Source organism: Hippopotamus amphibius, chromosome 1 (genome assembly GCF_030028045.1).
Source record: "Hippopotamus amphibius kiboko isolate mHipAmp2 chromosome 1, mHipAmp2.hap2, whole genome shotgun sequence".
Classification (NCBI taxonomy): domain Eukaryota; kingdom Metazoa; phylum Chordata; class Mammalia; order Artiodactyla; family Hippopotamidae; genus Hippopotamus; species Hippopotamus amphibius.
This window is the reverse complement of record NC_080186.1, coordinates 16,751,907-16,772,336: the sequence shown is the minus strand read 5'-3', so window position 1 is coordinate 16,772,336 and position 20,430 is coordinate 16,751,907. Positions and strand designations below refer to the sequence as shown.

General features: G+C 56.6%; 1 protein-coding gene across 1 annotated transcript in view; it reads left to right on the top strand.

Moving 5' to 3' along the window:
* HSPG2 (heparan sulfate proteoglycan 2) overlaps positions 1-20,430 on the top strand; it is a 100,967-nt gene that overhangs the window by 48,027 nt on the left and 32,510 nt on the right. Inside the window, exons 14-39 of the mRNA XM_057699025.1 lie at positions 974-1,137; positions 1,649-1,828; positions 1,925-2,121; positions 2,213-2,360; positions 3,078-3,205; positions 3,547-3,633; positions 3,722-3,780; positions 3,949-4,016; positions 4,919-5,059; positions 5,181-5,357; positions 5,497-5,676; positions 5,792-5,910; positions 6,553-6,664; positions 6,835-6,948; positions 7,048-7,175; positions 7,552-7,638; positions 8,140-8,189; positions 8,503-8,597; positions 8,915-9,055; positions 9,446-9,637; positions 15,534-15,626; positions 15,950-16,030; positions 16,283-16,513; positions 18,194-18,307; positions 19,493-19,620; positions 19,759-19,845. Of these exons, the coding sequence (XP_057555008.1) occupies positions 974-1,137; positions 1,649-1,828; positions 1,925-2,121; positions 2,213-2,360; positions 3,078-3,205; positions 3,547-3,633; positions 3,722-3,780; positions 3,949-4,016; positions 4,919-5,059; positions 5,181-5,357; positions 5,497-5,676; positions 5,792-5,910; positions 6,553-6,664; positions 6,835-6,948; positions 7,048-7,175; positions 7,552-7,638; positions 8,140-8,189; positions 8,503-8,597; positions 8,915-9,055; positions 9,446-9,637; positions 15,534-15,626; positions 15,950-16,030; positions 16,283-16,513; positions 18,194-18,307; positions 19,493-19,620; positions 19,759-19,845 (3,301 nt within the window). The remainder of the gene's footprint in view (positions 1-973; positions 1,138-1,648; positions 1,829-1,924; positions 2,122-2,212; positions 2,361-3,077; positions 3,206-3,546; positions 3,634-3,721; positions 3,781-3,948; positions 4,017-4,918; positions 5,060-5,180; positions 5,358-5,496; positions 5,677-5,791; positions 5,911-6,552; positions 6,665-6,834; positions 6,949-7,047; positions 7,176-7,551; positions 7,639-8,139; positions 8,190-8,502; positions 8,598-8,914; positions 9,056-9,445; positions 9,638-15,533; positions 15,627-15,949; positions 16,031-16,282; positions 16,514-18,193; positions 18,308-19,492; positions 19,621-19,758; positions 19,846-20,430) is intronic.

Below are 20,430 nucleotides of genomic sequence, written 5' to 3'. Positions count from 1 at the left end.
CCTAATGGCATCCTCGCCATTCTCATCATCCACATCCTGCAGAACAGAGAGGCACCTGTGACCCCAGAGCATAAGAGCTCAGGCTTTGGCATCTTCCTAGCCCGGTGCTGACCTCCAGGTGCACTAGTTACTGCCTGTGTGACTTTGAGACTCTTGGCTTCTTTGGGCCTGTTTTCCCAAACATAAAGGCAGGCAGTTGGACTCAGTTCTCTCTGGCTCTGAGAGGCAGAATGGCGTGGGCCCAGGCATCAGACGGACCTGGGTTCAAAAACTTTTCCATCATCACAGAAAGTTCTCTTCGATGGTTGGTGCTGCCCTAGAGATCTGAGAGGATGCTGTAGAGAGAATTCCCATGTGTGTGTGCATGCGCACGTGTGTGCATGTAGGAGAGGCCTGGACTAGATGACCCGTTGTAATAATAGTAACAGCTAACTGGTTTTTGAGTACTTTTTGTGCCACACTGTGTTTTAAGCATTTTATATCAGTTTGCTCATTTTAGCTTCCTGTGAAGCAAGCCACTATTACCCCCATTTTACAGATAGAGAAACTGAGGCCTTTGCTCAGACTCACACATCTGGCGGGTGGTGGAACCAAGACTTGGGCACCCATTCTTCAGCCCTGTGTAGCTCTCTCCTGCCCCCTAACAGTCCGTGGATCTATTGGCAAGCAAAGGCTCTGAGAAGTCCTGCTGCAAAAAATCCCCTTGACGTTTCCTTGACCCTGGGGTTCCCAAATGGTTCCCAACCATCATTCTGCAGCATTGGCTTTGCCCAGAGCATGCTTTGGAAAATGCTTCTCCAGAGTTTCAGGAGAAAAAAAAAACTGCTTTTATTTGACTTTGGGAGAGAGACTAATGTTCTCTTTAAATCACACTTCTCCCAGAATTTTCGCATCTCTCAGGGTTACCGCCCCGCAAGGTGGCTGTCTTGGGCAAGCATGTGCATGGCCCTCACCCCTCCCCTCTGCCACCTAGGTGTGAACGTGACGATGCCCGCGCAGCCGGGCATGCCGCCCCTCTCCTCTACCCAGCTGCAGATCGACACCACTCTGCAGGAGTTCCAGCTGGTCGACCTGTCCCGACGCTTCCTGGTCCATGACTCTTTCTGGGCTCTGCCCGAGCAATTCCTGGGCAACAAGGTGAGGGGCCAGGCTGCCGTCTTGGGTGGGGAAGGGGCCGAGCCTCTCCATACATGCCCAGAACCTCCCTGGGCTCTGCTCCCTCTGAGGCTGGGGGGCAGCAGGGCAGTCTCTACTCTGGGAGAGGCGTCGTCATGCCCCAGCACAGCCCCCCGTGCAGTGACTCATCCATTCGGGGCAAGATCTCTGCCCGCTGTGGTCAGGTTGGGAGGAATGCTGACTTTGGAAAGACCTCCTGGACCACTCCTCATGCCTGAGCTGGGCTCAGTGCCCTCCTCTGGCCTCCCTGGGCATCTTTTACATAGTATTATCAGACGCCTCCCCCAAATGGGACTGAGCACCTGAAAGGCAGAGCCCAAGTCCCACCCATCTCCGCTTCCCTGTGCCCAGCTCTGTGCCGGGCACGCAGCACCAGCTACGCAGAGTGAGGGAGGAGGGAGGCGAGCGGACACACGGTGGGCATCAAGTGTGCTCACGGCTGCCCAGCCCTCATCTGCCCTGTCTCGGCCAGGTGGACTCCTATGGTGGCTTCCTGCGCTACAAGGTGCGCTATGAGCTGGCACGTGGCACGCTGGAGCCAGTGCAGCGGCCAGACGTGGTCCTTGTGGGTGCTGGACATCGCCTGCTCTCCCGGGGCCACACACCCACCCAGCCCGGTGCTCTGAACCAGCGCCAGGTCCAGTTCTCTGAGGTGTGTGGGGCCTGATCCCTCGGGGCTGGCGGTGAGGGGGGGTACAGGCTGGGCAGGTGCTGATGCATGACCCGCCTCACCCTCGTCCACACCCAGGAGCACTGGGTGCATGCGTCTGGCCGGCCAGTGCAGCGGGCGGAGATGCTACAGGTACTGCAGAGCCTGGAGGCCGTGCACATCCAGACAGTGTACAACGCCAAGATGGCCAGCGTGGGGCTGAGTGACATCTCTATGGATACCACTGTCTCCTACGCCACCAGCCACGGCCACGCCCACAGTGTAGAGGAGTGCAGGTGCCTGACCCGGGAGACCCTGGCAAAGGTAGGGGAGAAACAGCAAGGCCTCGTGGTTCCTGCAACCACTGTCTTGGTCCTGTCCCCACAGATGCCCCATTGGCTATTCCGGCTTGTCCTGTGAGAGCTGTGATGCCCACTTCACCCGGGTGCCTGGTGGGCCCTACCTGGGCACCTGCTCTGGCTGCAGCTGCAATGGCCACGCCAGCTCCTGTGACCCTGTGTATGGCCACTGCCTGGTGAGTCATGCCAGCTGGCACTTAGATACTGGCTAGGGGCAAGGGCAGGGTGGAAGGTTCAGGTTGAGACTTCCTTGTGCCCACAAGCTTAGCACAAGCCTCCAGAATGACTGCCATGACTGCCACACAAACTATCATGACCTCTGGATGCATTAACAGAGGTGTTATGTCCAGATAAGGGAGGTGAAAGTCCTACTCTCTTCCACTCCAGTCAGACCAAACCTGGAGAGTACTGTGTAAAGCATGGTCCTTAGCAGGGCATCCCTAAGAGGAAGGAGCCTATAAATCATACATTATTTCTTAGGAATGGTGGAGGGAGCTGGGATTGTGGAGCTGACATAAGAGAAGGCTCAAGCAGGGAAAACTGTTCTCTCCAAATCCCTGAAGAGCTGTCAAGGGTAGGAGGAATGGCCTACAGAGGGCAAAACTGGCCAGTGGGTGCGGACTGGGAGAAGAATGTGGGGTTAGGTCAATACAAAGCAGGCATTTGGAACCTTCTATGGGACAGGCTGCCATGTGAGGTGATGAGCTCCCCAAAGGATGGAGCTGTCTGCAAAGCTGTGGGGTTCCAGCCCGATAGGAGAGGTGGACCCAGACAGCCTCAAAGGCCCACCCTCAAGGAGCCCACCTGGTCCAGTGTGGCCCCACAGTGTGGTCCAGTGTGGGGGCAGGGGGCTGCTCTGTAGAACCTGAACCACTCCCTCCCCTTCCTCCCAGAATTGCCAGCACAACACGGAGGGACCACAGTGCAACAAATGCAAGCCCGGCTTCTTTGGTGATGCCACCAAGGGCACGGCCACTGCCTGCCGGCCCTGCCCTTGCCCATACGTCGATGCCTCCCGCAGGTCAGACCCAGCTCGGGATGGGGCAGATAGGGCTGGGAGAGCGGGCAGTGCCACAGGCTAGGGACATCCTCTGGGCAGGGAGGTGGGAGACTGGGGTCAGATCTTCACCTGGTTACTAAATTGTTCTAGGCCCCTTGACCTCTCCGGGCCTGCTTCCTTTTCCCTACAATGGGCCCATCTGGCTTCCTAGTGTTGCTGTGAGGCTGCAGATCAAGAGCAGGTGGGCCTCAGAGCCTGCTGTGTCCCTGCGGAGAGCAGTCACTCCCACAGTGGGACTGCAAGCCCTGGCCTGGTGCATCATCACAGCCCTGCCCCATGTCCTGTCTGCCTGGTACCCACAGGTTCTCAGACACCTGCTTCCTGGACACGGATGGCCAAGCCACGTGTGACGCGTGTGCCCCAGGCTACATGGGCCGCCGCTGTGAGAGGTGAGCGGGAGCCGGTGGGGACTGGAGCAGCAGGCCGTCGTGGGTGGGGACATGTTAGTACCACTGACAACCCTCTCCCCCTCCCCAGCTGTGCCCCTGGATACGAGGGCAACCCCATCCAGCCCAGTGGGAAGTGCAGGCCCACCAGTGAGTATCGCAGCCACCATCCCCTGGCACCTCCCCAGGCCGCCCACCAGGCCCCGGTCCCCGAGTCCAGCACAAACCCCATGGTCCTTGGGGAGCCACCCCACTCTGTCCAGATTTATGTCCATCCCCTTCCCGCCTTCCCTGCCAACACCTACGTTGTGTCTCCAGACCAGCAGATCGTGCGCTGTGATGAGCGAGGCAGCGCGGGCACCTCTGGGGAGGCCTGCCTCTGCAAGGTACGTGTGCCCTCCCCTCCCCCACCCAGGGGCCTTGGGTCCCGGCACACAGCGGGGAGAGGGAGGAAGGAGGCGCCATCCTCTCCCTAGCTCCTTGGCCAGCGGGTGATGGCCTAGCTGCAGGCCGATGGGCCTGGCCAGCTAGTCTTTCCCCTCACGAGAGGTGGCCTGGCATCAGGAAGGAGCACTGGTTTGGGGAGGCAGGTGACCCGGGTTCAAGTCTCAGGTCCTTTGCTGGTCAGTTTTTGTGTGACCGTTGTATCTTTACTGTACCTTTGCTTTAACCATGCTTTCGTTCCGCGTTGATGCCGTGGTGTAGCTGTTAGCGTCACCAATTCACAGTGAGGAGGTGGGGGCTCAGAGGAGGGAAATGGTTTGCATTGAGAGTGGGAGCATCACGTGTCTGCAGAAAAAAGAATGGACAGATTTTGGAATCAGGCACTCCCGATCTTACATCCCAGAGCGGATTAGCCAGCTGAGTAAACCCCATGTAAAACTTCCCATCCCTGAGCCTCAGTTTCTTCGTGTGACACATGGAAATATCACATCCCTCTCAAGGGACTTAGAGGAGTTAAATGAAGTACTGCTTGAGTAGAAATTAGCACAGTGCATGAAACACTCCATTAACAGTAGCAGTAATTATTTTAATCACACTATGTTTCAAGTCTAAAATTTATTCGTGAGCCCCCTAGCAACCAAAGAGAAAAGAGAAAAATGACTGGTTGTATCAGCTCCTGTTAATTGGGAATTGTTGTTCACATGGTGGCCACCCCTCATATGTGTGCTCTTTCCCCGGCTCCCCCTGGCCTTGGGTTCCTGTGTAGAATATGGGTGGATTAGACGGAAGCTCCAGGCAGCCCCTCCCGTGGGCCACCCTGCAGCTCCCAGCTCTGTGCCTGCAGAACAACGTGGTGGGGCGCCTGTGCAACGAGTGTGTCGCCGGCTCTTTCCACCTGAGCGCCCGCAACCCCGACGGCTGCCTCAAGTGCTTCTGCATGGGCGTCAGTCGCCAGTGCATCAGCTCCACCTGGAGCCGCGCACAGGTACCTACATGAGGCAGGTGGCCTGGCGGACTGGCGGAACCACCGAGCCCAGGGCTGAGGGGACCAAGGGCCAGTCTCAGGCCACAGCCCCCTCCCGCCCTCTTCTCCCCACCTCTCCCAGGTGCTGGGGGCCTCTGAGGAGCCCACTCAGTTCAGCCTGACCAACGCCGCCGGCACCCACAACACCAGCGAGGGCATCTCATCACCCACGCCCGGGGAACTGGTTTTCTCCTCCTTCCACAGCCTCCCGTCTGGGCCCTACTTCTGGAACCTCCCTTCACGCTTCCTGGGGGACAAGGTGGGCAGGGGCTGGGGAAAAAAACAGGAATTGCAGGCAGCGTGGTGCCTTTGGAGAAGAGGCGGAGGAGGTGGCCAAAGCAGTGGCAGGACCCGATGGTGGGGGCCCCAGCTGAGCGCCCGTCCGCCGTGTGTCCCAGGTGACCTCCTATGGCGGAGAGCTGCGCTTTACGGTGGCTCAGCAGCCCCACCCTGGCTCCGTGCCCCTGCGCGGGCAGCCACTGGTGGTCATGCAGGGCAACAACATCGTCCTGGAGCATCACACCTCCCAGGAGCCTAGCCCCGGCCAGCCCAGCACCTTCACCGTGCCCTTCCGAGAGGTGAGCAACACCATCCCAGGAGACCTCCGGCGGGGAGGCGGGCAGGCCCCCCGCTCCTGTCGCTCAGGGGTGTCAGGATGTCAGGGGGTGCAGCCATACGCCCTTTCCTCGGCAGCAAGCGTGGCAGCGGCCTGATGGGCAGCCGGCCACTCGGGAGCACCTGCTGATGGCACTGGCAGGCGTCGACACCCTCCTGATCCAGGCATCCTACACCCAGCGGCCAGCTGAGAGCAGGTGTCTGGGGCTGGGGTGGGAGGACCGGAGGGGACCTGGGGGCAGCTCCAGGCTAAGCAGCGCGAGGTGGTGCAGCCAGACTGCCAGCTCTGCCGCCTCCCGGCTCTGCGGCCTTCTTGTGCCTCACCTTCCCCACCTGTAAAATGGAGATGATGACGGTACCTCCCTCGCAGCGCTTGTCTTCGGTTGGGTTCCCGAGAAGCAAAGCCTGAGATGGGGATTCGGGTGCCTGTGACTGATAGGAGAAGCTGGGAGGGAGGGGAAAATGGCCAGGCTAGGAAGCGGTTTCAGGGAAAGACCAGCCTCGGTCTCATCCCCATGGAGCCCTACAGTCATCCTGCCTTGAGGCAGAGGGGACTTTGTACACTGGGTCCATCTGTCATTGGTCACCCAAAGGGAGTAGGATGGCGTGACCTCTCCTGGTGAGGAAGGCTCATTCCCTGGAGAAAGTTGCAGGTATAAGCCTTTCACCAGAGCCCTTGCAGCTGCTGGAGGATGGATGCCCAGTCAGGGAGCTGGGTGGGGCCCCAGTAGCATCACGGCAGGGCTGTTGGGAGGATTAATGAGGTGATAGCATGTAGGACTCCAGGGGTGCCTGGCACCATGCTCGTGCTCATTCCCAGTGGGTCTTGCAACACTCAGGATCTCTGGCATCAGCATGGACGTGGCTGTGCCTGAGGACACTGGCCAGGACCCCGCCCTGGAAGTAGAGCAGTGTACCTGCCCACCTGGGTACCGTGGTCCATCCTGCCAGGTGAGCTCTGGGCCCCCCACATCTGTCTGGCCAGCTCCCTCCTCAGTCTCCCTGGCTCCTACTCCTCTAGCTTGGCCACCTCCCCAAGCTCGCCCCAGCCATCCAGTGGTCCCTACCCAGAACAGGCCCTGCTGAGGAAGTCCCTCCCCCTGTTATCTTCCTGCCCCCAGGACTGTGACACAGGCTACACACGCATGCCCAGCGGCCTCTACCTGGGCACCTGCGAACGCTGCAGCTGCCATGGCCACACGGAGGTCTGTGAGCCTGAAACGGGTGCATGCCAGGTGAGTCCCACCCTCCTTCCTTCCTACCCCAGGGATCTGTGGCCTCCAGGGGCCCAGCCTCAACCCACGGTCTACCCCACCCCACCCCTGCCCTTCCAGGGCTGCCAGCACCACACAGAAGGCCCCAGGTGTGAGCAGTGTCAGCCCGGATACTACGGGGATGCCCAGCGTGGGACACCACAGGACTGCCAGCCATGCCCCTGTCACGGCGCCCCTGCTGCTGGCCAGTGAGTCCAGTCCCTGCCTGTACCTGTCCTTCCCTGAAACGGTCACTGCCCTTTCCCAGATTCCCTTCCTCCCAGGCCCTCCTGAGAGGCAGTGGTTAAATCCTGGCCTTACCACTTCCTCGATGTGTCACTTTGTATGAGATACGCTTCCCTCTCTGGGCCTCCACGTCTTCATCTGTGAAATGAGGATGTACCCCACCTTGGCCCCTGGTGGGAGCGTGAGATGATGCCTTGGAACTCTTAGCACAGAGCCTGACATGTAGCTGGTGCTCAGGACGTGTTGATTTACATGCCCGCTCCTCTTCTCCCTCTTGCCCTGGTCCTGAAAGAAGAGCTGCTGAGCTTTTAACTGGAAATTTGCCCCCCGCACCCGCAGAGCCACCCACACGTGCTTTCTGGACACAGACGGCCAGCCCACCTGTGATGCGTGTTCCCCGGGCCAGCACGGACGTCACTGTGAGAGGTGAGGCAGGTGCGGGCAGGGCGGGGAGCGTGCAGGAAGGGCTGCTCCTGGAGTCAGGCTCGGCCCAGCCCTCCTGACCGCAAGGAACCACGAGCCTCCCAACTCTGCCTCACAAAGGCTCACAGAAAACGTTCAGTTCCTTTACCTGAGAGCCTAAACCTTTAATCTGGCATTTGAGGCCCTCGAGGATCTAAGCCTGCAGTTCACCCCCAACTCCCAACACCCGCTGCCCCAGCCAGGCCGGAGTGTTCCCAGAAAACCCCTCATTCTTGCTGAAAGTCCTGGGTTCGAGCCTGACTGTGCTGACTCACTGGCTCTGTGGCCTAGGGCATGTCCCTGCCCTTCTTCTCCCGCCTGTTTCCCCATCTGTGAAATGGGTGAGTTAGGCTAATTGGTTCCTTCCAGCACTCTGAGGTCATTGAGTCCAATACGGGGACCCCAGCACAGTCCAGGATTCTGTGGTTCTTCTCTCCATTCACCCAGCACTTTCTCTCACCACAGGTGTGCACCAGGTTACTATGGCAACCCCAGCCAGGGCCAGCCCTGTCGAAGTGAGTAGGGTTGGGGAGGCTCCTGGGATCTGGTTACTCTAGGGCTGGAGCTAGGACAGAGGCTTTGTATCCTTCAACCTGGGGCAAGTGACTTTTACCTTTCTGAGGCTTAGCTTCTTTATTTGTAAAACGGGGTTCGTAAAAGGCCCACCCACCCCGGAGGGCTGCCGTGAATGTGTATAATGCCTGCACGTGGTAGGTTGGAAACAAACCTTCCTCTCTCAGGTGGTGAGTTAGATGCCCAGGGGGTAGTGGAAATGGGGGTGCTTGGTGGCAGTTTTGGGGTTCCAGCTGTGGCTTCCCTCCACCTCAGGAGACGGCCAACTGCCAGAGCCGATCGGCTGTGACTGTGACCCCCAGGGCAGCATCAGCAACCAGTGTGACACTGCTGGCCAATGCCAGTGCAAGGTTAGTCCAAACCCCTGCCCCCCATGAGGCCCTGAACTGCAGCCACGGTGGTGCCAGGCCTTCCCTGTCACCATACCCTCAGGGCTGTCCCTGTGCCCCTGCCACCCTTCCTCACAAGTAGGGCCCATCTCTGCCCTACTGCTTGGGGCCTCGTGGGAAGTCAGACAGCATCTGATGGGAGCTGGGGCCTAGGCATGGGGGCAGCAGGGGCTCCCCAGAACTGCCAGAAGTGGCTGGGAAGGCTGGCCTCAAAGGCTGCCAGAGGTGCAGGAGACCCATCGGAGCTCCCCACACCCACCTTTCTATCCATCCTCCAGGCCCAGGTGGAAGGCCTCACCTGCAGCCAGTGCCGGCCCCACCACTTCCACCTGAGTGCCAGCCACCCGGATGGCTGCCTGCCCTGCTTCTGCATGGGCATCACCCAGCAGTGCACCAGCTCCTCCTACACGCGCCACCTGGTAAGAGCCCGTACACTGCCCCAGCCCTGGGGCCTACCGCCAGCCTCTCCTGGCTCATCACTGGGGCAGGGCAGGGGAGAAGCCTGGCCCAGCGGCATCCCCATTGCCTACGGGGACATCCATCCGCATGCCTCCATTACTGCCCATGTAAGCCCAGATCCCAGCAGCCCTCGCCCCCTCCCCAGTGCCCTCCCCATGACCCCATTATTGCTTATGTCAGCACCGATCCCCCTCCGTCCCCCAAATGTCCTCTCCATTCCCCCATTGTTCCTGTCCTAGCCCTGATGTCACAGCCCCCCATTCCCCACTCCAATGCCCTCCCATGCCCCTTCCGCCCCGGGGTGCCTGCCCCAGCGCCCAGGCTGACCCCCATCCTCCCTCTGCGGCCAGATCTCCACCCGCTTTGCCCCTGGGGACTTCCAAGGCTTTGCCCTGGTGAACCCGCAGCGGAACAGCCACCTGACAGGAGGCTTCACCGTGGAACCCGTGCCCGAGGGGGCCCAGCTTACTTTTGGCAACTTTGCCCACCTTGGCCACGAGTCCTTCTACTGGCAGCTGCCGGAGGCATACCAGGGAGACAAGGTATGACGCACAGCGGGGCCCGGCAGACCCTCCCTAATCACCAGCTCTGAGCCAGGCCCCTGCCGAGCCCTGGGGCCAGCAGGGACTCAGATACCAGTTGACCTCAGAGCAGTTTGGGCCGGCGGGGAGACGTCAGCCACGTCATGGTTAAGCATGCAGCCTTTGGGGTCAGATAGGGCTCCGTCCAAACCCAGCCCTGCCGCTTCCTAGCTGGCTGCCTTTGATAAACCTGAGCTCCAGGGCAGCTCGGAGGTTAGAGCTTGCGCCTGGCACATAATAAGTGCTTGCCTGTTAATGATTATTAGCTTTCATGCAGTTAGTCAACAAACAGGTCCTGGGCGAGGCCCTGGAAACACAAGGACAAATGAGACACAGTTTCAGTTTCACTCATTTGCTCTCTCAGGATTCACTCTGGGCTGTCGGCCCTGTGCTTGGTGTTGGGTATTCTTATTAGAGGTCATATTTATTGAGCTCTTACTCTGTGCTGGGCACTGTTGCAAAGCGCTTTTACATGTCATAAATCCCAACTGTATGAGCTAAGTAGAGCTACTGGCCTATTGCATAAGTGAAGAAACTGAAGTGAGAGGGGTTAGGTAACTTGCCTGGCCTCCCACAGCCTGAAGGCAGCAATGCTGGGATTCAAACCAGGTCAGAGGCCGCCCTTAAATACTACACTAGTCAGAGTCTTTGCTCCTCCCGAGTCATGGTCTAGTGCGGTGGTGATGGGGCGATGGTGTTGGTGGGTGCTGTGGGGCGCAGGGTCTTGAGCTGGACTCCAGGGCAGCTGCCGAAATGCATTCTGTGAGCGGTCAAGGCCACCTGGCGGCACCTAGGGAAAGCGGGTCTTGGTATAGGCATCCCCAGCTGGCTAAGGCCAGTGTTTAAGCAGATGTGTCCCCATACCCAGGGTCCCAGGAAGGTCAGGGACACTTAGGAGAGAATGCCCTGTCCTGTTCCCTGGACAGACCCACGTATCCCAGCCTCCTCCCTGGCTACCTTCTAGTCCCTTCTCCTTTCTCCTCCTTTCCTGGCCTCTGTTTCTGCCTCCCTGCTGCCCTGCAGCTCCCAGACCTTTCTCTTTCTCCCTCTGACTCCTTCTCCTGGCATCTCTCTGTGCCCCACAGAGGGAGGCATATTTTGCACGGATGCGACGGGCTCACCAGGTAGGCCCACGATCTGAGTGCTGTGACACTAGTGTGACATGGGCATGGTGTGATCTTGGATGCCCCCAGCCCCGCATGGGGAGATGCCCAGCGCCCCGGGCAATATGGGTCCACGTGGACCCAGGTCGTGCCCAATGGCCCACAGGGCACTACTGTGCCCAAGCCCTGTGATGGCAGGAGTTAGAGCCAGGAGGGGTGTGTGCTTCGTCTACTGTGGGGTCTGGTCCTGGTGCCAACCGTCTGTGGCCAGAGTGGTGGCCAAGTCGGCAGGGAAGCTAACGATGCTAAACCACGTGACTGTACCTGACCCACCAGGTTACCCCAGCACTGCCTCCCAAGCAGCCTGCATTAACCCTCTGGGTGCAGATGGCTCTCCACGGCCTGGAGTTAGCCCCTGTGTGCCAGCCTGGAGAGGGGAGCATGCATCTTTCTCCCCAGTCCGCATGGACCTTTCTGGCCGCCATGTCCATGGGGAGAGGACACTCCCCAGGGCTCGAGCTCTGGAGCTCTGGGGCTGGGGGTGGGGTGGAGGGGACAGATCTGAGCTGGCCTGTGCCCTCTACCCATCAGAACCGCACGTCCCTCTCAGAGGAGCAGTTGCGGGCAGCTGTGACCACTGGGAGGATCCCGGGGCCCCCACAGGGCAAGGGCTGGGCACAGCGGCTGTCACAGGTAACTCAAGGCCTGGCCAGGGACAGGCTGTGTCTAGGGCCCCAGGGAGGAAACCAGAGAGCACAGTCCAAGTAGGCGCTTGGAGCTGAGGCCCTGGCCTTCCTGGGCCATTTTCCCCCAGGCCAGGCCAGGCCCCAGCCTGCTGCCCGGACCACTCCAGTGTTGCCCTCGGGAAACTTTCAGAGCTGTGAGTGGCTTGGGCTGGTACCATGGGCGCACATGGAGTGTGAGGCCCAAGGAGCCGTGTCCCCATCACAAACGCCCCTGGGGCTCCCTCCAGCCCCTCTAGCCTGCGCTTGGGCAGAGCTGTCTGTCCCTCTCTGGCCAGGGGCACCCACTGTATGAGCCTCTCCCCATAGTCTGGGCCCATTCTAGGTGGTTCCGCCAGGCTCATGAGGAGCAAGAGGGCAGCAGGTACAAGAGCCGGAGCGTCAAGCACTGGCACTTGTGAACAGATAGCACGGAAGTGGGCAGCTGGTTGGGCCTGGCACGACCTGGGGGTAGGCAAAGCCTCACGGTGTCCTTTCTGTCCTTCTGCTTCTTTCTTCCGTCCTCCCTCTCCCGGTCCCCCAGGTGGATGAGGCCCAGAGGCGGATGGATGCCGAGATCTGGCAGCTTCTTTCTAGCTTCGCTGCCCGCCCCCACCCCCCTCCCCAGGGGCTCTCGCCCCATTCCCAGTCTGCAGCTGCTCTGCAAGCAGCTCCGCCCTCCTCCTCCTCCTCCTCCTCCTCCTCTGCTTCTCTGTCTTCCTCAGCAGGCTCTCAGGTATGTGCCAAGGGACACGCCCCCCTCCCACCATATTTTCTAGACTTCAGTTGTTTCTGAACCAATTTCACAAATTCTGCCATTTCTGCACACTACTTGGATAATTATTTACTCCAATTTTTTCCTTAAACCAATCATATACCAACTCAATTATGCTAGTTTTACAATTTTAAAGACACATTAAAATAGCCACTAAATTTTAAAATGTTCTCTGGTGTGCCCCATACATCACCTGGGGGTCCCCAAGGGACCCACACTGACCCAAAGCATGGCCAGAGAGAGCAGTTGGCATGTCTGGGTCCAGGCAAGGGGAGCAAGTTGTCCAAAGAATGGGGCCAGGACCTGAACGGTGGGCGCGGGGTGGGGTTTCTATCCCTCTGCCCTCCCGGGGTCTCCCTCTGGGGTCTGTGCTCACCCCCATCGGGACCATCTCTGCCCTCTTGGCCCCCGGCCTGCTCACTCCACTCTCACCGCCTGTCCTTCTATCCTAGTTCTCTCTCTCCTACAAAGGCTTCTCTCTGCTTCCCGAAAGCCTCTATTATTGGCAGCTACCCAAAGCCTTCCTGGGGAACAAGGTAACAAGGATTTTGGGGGGGCGGGGGAACAGGGGTGTCATCAAATCCTAAAATATCAGAGGGCACTTTGTCAAAACCTTTCATGACACAGATGGGTAGACCAAGGCCCAGAGAGGGGTCCACATTCAGGTCAAAGTAGGGCTGAGATCAAACTCAGCTCAGTTCTCACCTTTCAGTGAGCCACAGGCCCCTGGCAGAAGGACTGTCTTAACTGGGAGATGGCACCTCTTCTTTGGTCTCCCTTTACCCTGTATCCAGATCACTGACCTAGCTCTTGGGGCTGCATTCATTTTTTTTTTTCTTTTTTTAATTTATCTATTTTATTTATTGGCTGCGTTAGGTCTTCATTGCTGCACGCGGGCTTTCTGTAATTGCAGAGAGCAGGGGCTACTCTTCATTGCAGTGGGCAGGCTTCTCATTGCCGTGGCTTCTCTTGTTGCAGAGCACAGGCTCTAGGTGCGTGGGCTTCAGTAGTTGCAGCACATGGGCTCAGTAGTTGTGGCCTGCGGGTTCTAGTGCACAGGCTCAGTGGTTGTGGCGCACGGGATTAGTTGCTCCGCGGCATGTGGGATCTTCCCAGACCAGGGCTCGAACCCGTGTCCCCTGTGTTGGCAGGCGGATTCTTAACCACCGCGCTGCCAGGGAAGCCCTGCATTCATTCATTCAAGAAGCGTTAAGTAGTGTGCTCTATTGTATATGGGCGGAATAAGACCCTGGCCTCCCAGAGTTTAATGTTAATCTGATTATCCTTCCTATCATGTTGGCATCACCATCATCATCGTTATTATTAGCACTGCATTTGTATAGTATTGTTCCAAAGATGATTTAGAGTGCCTCTTAAGAATACACACAACATGCAATAAAATCACATTCAGAGAGCAGACAAGACAGTCTGGTCCAAGGGGAAATGAAGATAGGATAGATCTGCTGGAGCCAAGGGTGGAGCTGGGTGCAGTGAGGAGTTAGCAGACATTGAGGCTGTGTGCTCAGCAGGGCCTGTGCTGAGTCAGGGTTTTACCTGGCCTGTGTTACTTTGTCCGCATACTACCTTTCAAGGTAGGTATTTTTATTCCCATTCCCATAGGAGGAAAGTTGGGCTCAGAGAAGTTAAGTGACTTGCCCAAGGCCTTCCAGCAATAGAGCTGTGGACTTGAACCCCAGTCTTAGACTGCAGAGACTTCTCCCTTAGCCACCCTGCTGTATACACCTGCAGCTTGGTCCTGGACATGGTGATGAACTTGCTGGCATCCAAAGAAAACGGGAAACCCGCTGTTTTGTGGTTATCTGGTGATGCCCCTAAAATTCCTTACCTCACCCGGAGCTTGTGGAGAACATCCTTGGGGCCTGTGTAGCCCAGAGCCTGGCACGTCGTCAGTAGGTGTTTAATAAATGTTCACCAACTGAATGAACACAAATGAACAAATGGGCTAGGCCTGACGCAGTGTGGTATTGATCTGAACATCTGCCCTGGCAGCAGAGGAGAGAAAGGAAAGTCCTGTGGGGCAGAGCTGGGGCTCTGGCTGCCCAAGTGGAAGCCCCCAGCAGAAAACATAAGGACGCTTCCAGTTGTGAGCAATAGGAAACCCAAGTCCAGCTGGCTTGTCTGCAACAAAGCATCTATTGGCTCATGCAACTACAGAGCCCAGGGATAGCTGGTATCAGGCATGGCTGGATCCAGGAGCTCATTAGGACTTTATCTCAGTTGGCACTATTCTCCAGCTTCCAATATGACTAGTAAAGGGGGCTTTTCTGTTCCAGTAGAAAGAGCAGAAGTACCAGGTTCACATGTTCATTCCTGATGGAGCAGAGAAGGGGAGTGGCTGAATATACAGATTGGCCAGACCTGGCTCATGTCTCCACTGTAGAGGAGGACGGCCGGCCCCTCAGACCACACAGCCTGCCTTTAGAATGTAGTTTCCTTTAAAGGCAACCAGGACTATGGTTTGCAAAAAAACAGGGGAAATGGACTCTGAGCAAACAAACAAAAACCATCTACCCAGGAGGCAAGAGTTCTTGAGGGGCTACCCTCAAGCACCCTCTACCCCTGCCATGGCTGAGAACTTTTGAACCTTCTGCAACCTCCCTGTTGTGGTCACAGTCATTATCCCATCTGCTTTTTTTTTTTTTTTAATTGGCTGCATTGGGTCTGTGTTGCTGCACACGGGCTTTCTCTAGTTGTGGCGAGCAGGGTCTACTCTTTGTTGCGCTGTGGTGGCTTCTCTTGTTGAGGAGCACAGGCTCTAGGTATGTGGGCTTCAGTAGTTGCAGCATGCAGGCTCAGTAGTTGTGGCTCATGGGCTTAGTTGCTCCACAGCATGTGGGATCTTCCAGGACCAGGACTCGAACCTGTGTCCCCTACATTAGCAGGTGGATTCTTAATAACCACTGTGCCAGCAGGGAAGTCCCACCCCTGTCTGCTTTATGAGAAGTTCCTGTAATGGAAGGGACTTGGAGCTTGTCTGCGGGGATTGTAAGACAATGGGAAATGGGAACCCCCATAAAACAGAATAGAGACTTCTCAGGGTCACTGCCACCAAGTCTGAGACTGTGAAGGAACTGATACATGTCCTGTCATTTAGGCAACCACTGGCCTCTGGTTGGGTGGGGGGGATAGCACAGGTGCAGAAAGGCCTCCGAGCCTCTGTCCTCTCACCTCTCTGGTCACACACACCCCAGAGGAGGACAGGGTCAGGTTGTGATTGCAGGGCTTGCCTCTTGCAGGTGGCGGCCTATGGCGGGAAGCTGCGATACACCCTCTCCTACACAGCGGGAGCCCAGGGCAGCCCACTGTCTGACCCTGATGTCCAGATCACAGTGAGCATGTGGATTCCACGCTGGGCTGGCAGATGGGGAAGGCGGAGGCCAGGGGGCACCTTCAGTGTTTCTGTCCCTTCAGTCTGGCACTCAGCTGGCCTGGCATGCCCCCTCCGGATGCCCATGCCCCCACCCCACCATCTGTTTGGGCACTTGTAGGAAGAGGCCCAGCTACTGGATGATGGGGCAGTGGGCATGTACTTGACTCCTTTGGGCACAAGAGCTTGGGAGATTGGAGAGGTGGGAGGCGGAGATTGGAGGAGGATCCCACTGTCCCCGAGAGCCCCTCAGTTCCCCTCCCAATCCAACCGGTGTCTCCCCAGGGCAACAACATCATGCTGGTGGCCTCCCAGCCAGCGCCGCAGGGCCAGGAGAGGAAGAGCTACGATATAATTTTCCGGGAGGTGAGAGGCACTCGGCCACGCCATGTCTGACCCTCCCCACCCTCCACCCTGCTTTGGAACCTGGCTTTGACGCCAGCTACCCTGCCTGTCACGCCAGCTACCCTGCCTGTCCCTCCCCCACCCTCAGCTCACAGTCCTCAGCCAGTGCCTGGAAGGCAGGAATTGGGGGAAGGGGGGCACTGCAGGAGCAGCACACAAAGCCCAACGCCCTTCACCCTCATTTGCCGTCACCACCCCACCCCCCCAACCCAGGAATTTTGGCGCCGGCCTGACGGGCAGCCGGCTACCCGTGAGCACCTCCTGATGGCACTGGCTGACCTGGACGAGCTCCTGATCCGGGCCACGTTCTCCTCGATGCCACTAGCAGCCAGCATCAGTGCAATCAGCCTGGAGGTCGCCCAGCCCGGGCCCTCGGAGGGACCCCGGGCCCTTGAGGTGGAGGAATGCCGCTGCCCTCCTGGCTACGTCGGCTTGTCCTGCCAGGTGAGTGTGGCAGGACCAGGTGCCGCTGCACTGGTGCAGCTGGATCAGCAAGCGGTCAACTGGGATTCCCATGGCCTGTGGTTACCGTCATAACTTTAATATCCTCGGCAACATGTCATTTATTCTTCCCAACAGCGCTGAGAGATGTGTAATGGTCTCCTTTTAACAGATTTTTTTCAAATGAGGCGCTGAAGGGTGCATGACTTACCCAAGGGCACACAGCTACACTCTGCAGAGGTTGAGACCCATCTCGTGCTCTCAGGGTTGCCTGCCAGAGACAGGGAGACAGAGACACAAATTAGCCCAAAGCAGAGGATGGAAATGCCTCAGCGTGGTGAACAATGTGGGTTGGAGTAGGATTCTAGGCAGGAGAGCAGAATAAGCAGAAGTTCAAAAGGAGGAATGTGTGGGGACATAGCCTGCCATGCAGAAGGGTCACTCCTGGACCTGGAGTGGGTGGAAAGCTGGGGGGTGGGGGTGGGGGGTGCTTCTTCAGACCTGGAGCAAACTTCCCTCCAGCAGGGACTGCCAAGCTGCTAAGGGAGTGTTGAGGTCGGAACTGGGCCCCAGGAAAATTCCTCTGCCCCCAGTGAATGAGATGGATGGGGTGGGGGAGAGACCAGGAGTCCTATAGGGATGGAAGAGCAGTGGGGGGTAGAACAGAGAGCAGACAGTTGGAGGGACTCCAAGAACATCTGCAGGGTTCAGCCGGAGACTGTGAACACGAGGGCAGGGCCTGAGCTGACTGTTCACCACTGAATCCCCAGGCACATAGCAGGCAACCAGTTAACATTTGATGAGTGAATGTGGAACTGGGGAAGGGGGCTCACAGGAGGGGGGCGGGCAGGGCTGTAATGCCAGGTGGGCAGCAGGGAGGTCAGGTGTGGAAACAGCTAGCCCCCCACCCAAGTGAGGAAGTCCCAGTTGGAAGTCCACATCTCTGCAGCTTTACATCTGTGCACCTTTGCCGTGGCCACAAGAACGTTCAAATCCAAGTAGATGAACTTCATATCCCTTGAAGTTATAAAATTTAACACATTTTGAGGACCCCTGGGGAAAGCAGAATCCTTGGTGCACATTTTCCACAGTGAAGCAAAACAGATTCATAAACATCCCTTTGAAATGGTCAGGGAGGGAGGGCCTGGAGAGATTTCAAAGAAGGGGCAGCAAATAGAAATTCATTGTTCTCGGAACCCGTGATTACTCACTTAGGATGTGTAAAAACATCCTTGGTGATATGGGTGCTGCATCTTCCACTTTATTGAGCAAATGTCAACATAGTCATAAAGGTCTTCAAGGACCCATTCCAAATCCAGGTCTCCTGAACTCCCTTTTTCCATTTAGAGGTTACGTTTTTCAATAAAGACCCCGCCAGAAGAATTTTCAGGGATGAAGCCCTGGGGCTGGAGAAAGATTCTCTATTATTACTTCAGTATATCCGGAGTGACTGGAGATACCAGGCAGGATGGGGATGACACAGTCTCAGCTCTAGAGTCTTGGAAAAAGTGAAGATGTAGGAGAGAGGATGCTGGGGTGGAGAGCTAGGCCTGGAATTTCCCTGCCAAGAGCCAATGGGAGTCTAGATGGTGAAAGGGGGGATGGAGGAGAGGAGTTCTAGATCTGCTGGCTCCAGGTGGGACCACATTGGAGACAGAGACTAACTCTCCTCTTTACCCCCAGGACTGTGCACCGGGCTACACGCGCACTGGGAGTGGACTCTACCTCGGCCACTGTGAGCTGTGTGAATGCAATGGCCACTCAGACCTGTGTCACCCAGAGACTGGGTCCTGCTCGGTAAGATGCAAGTAGGGCCAGGGCAGGGGTCAGCTTGTCTGGGCCTGGGTGGGGTATCGGAGCTGGCCATGGGATCGGGAGGGGTTTAGTTTGGTTAGACCCAGGTCCGGGGCGAGGTCGTGGGGCATGTGCTGTGGGCAAAGTGTCTGGACCAGCAAGTCTGGGCATCGAGGGGTTGCAGGCATGGTGGGGTGGCCAGAACTACAGGGTAATATCCTTCTTTGTAAAGAAAACTTTGTGGGAAGTCCCTGGCCGCTCAGTGGTTAGGACTCTGAGCTTCCACTACAGGGGGTACTGGTTCGATCCCTGATCAGGGAACTGAGATCCTGCAAGCTGCAGGACGTGGCCAAAAAACAAAAGAAAAGAAAACTTTGGTTCCTGTTATTTCTTATCATCAAAGTGACACATGTTTTCTGTAGACGAATCAGACTGTCGAGATAACTTAAAAAGAAAGTAAAAATTCCCTGAAATCCTACCATCTGGAGGTAATTACCGTCAACATTAGACTGTGGAGCTCTTTTGCTCTTTTTCTGGGCAAATATTAACAAAGATTAATATACCTCTTATTTTACAAATAAACATCGGATCACTGTGTTTTATGATCAACTTTTTTCATTTACAAGTTCATGACATCGTTCAACATTTCAATACTTTTTTATACCTGAACTTTTCAGAGTGGTGTATGTCTAGCCCTCCAGGGTATGTGGTCAAGGACCAGGTGGTTGACAGAGCCACAAGCTAAATATGGAATGAGGATAATGCTACATTAATGAAAGGAACATGGATCTCTTTGGAGGAAAACAAACCCTACACATGTTTTTACGATGAAGCGCTTATTTGCAAAACTGCCCCCACATACCCACTTGGGTACTTTCCTCTGATATTACAGGTATTTAGGTAGAAAAATGTAAGAAATGCAATCAATATCCTCCTTTTTGATAGCAATTTGAATGAACATTCTCTTTAATTTCCTCAGTTCTCTTTTCATGGTCTGTTTCCAGAGTTTTGCTTTTATAAACACCACTGAGATGAACATCCTGTAGTGAAATCTTTGTGCCCCTCCATGATTATTTCTTTAAGATAAGCTCACAAACTTGGAACTTCCAGATCAAGGGATTACAAAATTGTACGGTTTTTGGCCGATTTTGCCAGATGGCAAGTGGCTGACCTCCTTGTGCCTCGCAGCAATGCCAGCACAACGCCGCTGGGGAGTTCTGTGAGCTGTGTGCACCTGGCTACTATGGAGACGCCACGGCCGGAACACCTGAGGACTGCCAGCCCTGTGCCTGCCCACTGACCAACCCAGAGAACATGTGGGTGCCCTTGCTCAAGGCCCAAGGAAGACCTCCCACTGGGGACTGGAGGGCACTGCACTGACTTTGGGGGCAGGAGTGGAGGGAACAGGGTAGGGAGTGGGCGTCCCATGGTCTGACCTTTGCCCCTTCTCCCAGGTTCTCCCGCACCTGTGAAAGCCTGGGAGCTGGTGGATACCGCTGCACAGCCTGCGAACCTGGCTACACGGGCCAGTACTGTGAGCAGTAAGTTTGCAAATAGGCGAGATGAAGGGAGGGTGCATATGGTAGACTCTTAGGTGAGAGTCCTGGATGATGTTGCTCGGAAAGGTCCCCACCAGGATCATGTCCCTCCCCGGCCCAAAAACCCTTCCAAGATTCCCCGTTGCCCTTGGGACCAGCCCAAGCTCCTTAGGGAGCTTTATCACTCTTCAGTCTCCTCCCGTGTCTGACACCCAACTCTGTACCCGAGCTGCGCTTTGCTTCTTGGTTTCTTCACATTCGGTTTTTTGCATGTGCTGTTCCCTCTTCATGGAATATTCTTTGCCCTCAAACTTCCTGTTCCTGGCCAACTCCTATTTAGCCTTCAAGGCTCAGCTTTATTCCCTTATTCAGCACGATTTTACTGAGCACCTACTGTGTGCCATGCAGTATGCCAAGGAATTGGAAGTAAAGTGAGGAGTAGAACAGATTCAGTCCCGGCCCTAGAGTCTGCCACCTGCAATGGGAGACAAGACAGTGAGTAATCACACAGATACATAGTTATAAAGAGAGGTAAGTTCGCTGCAGACTCCAGTCTGCTCCAAGGGAGTATAGCAGCTCAGCAGTCCC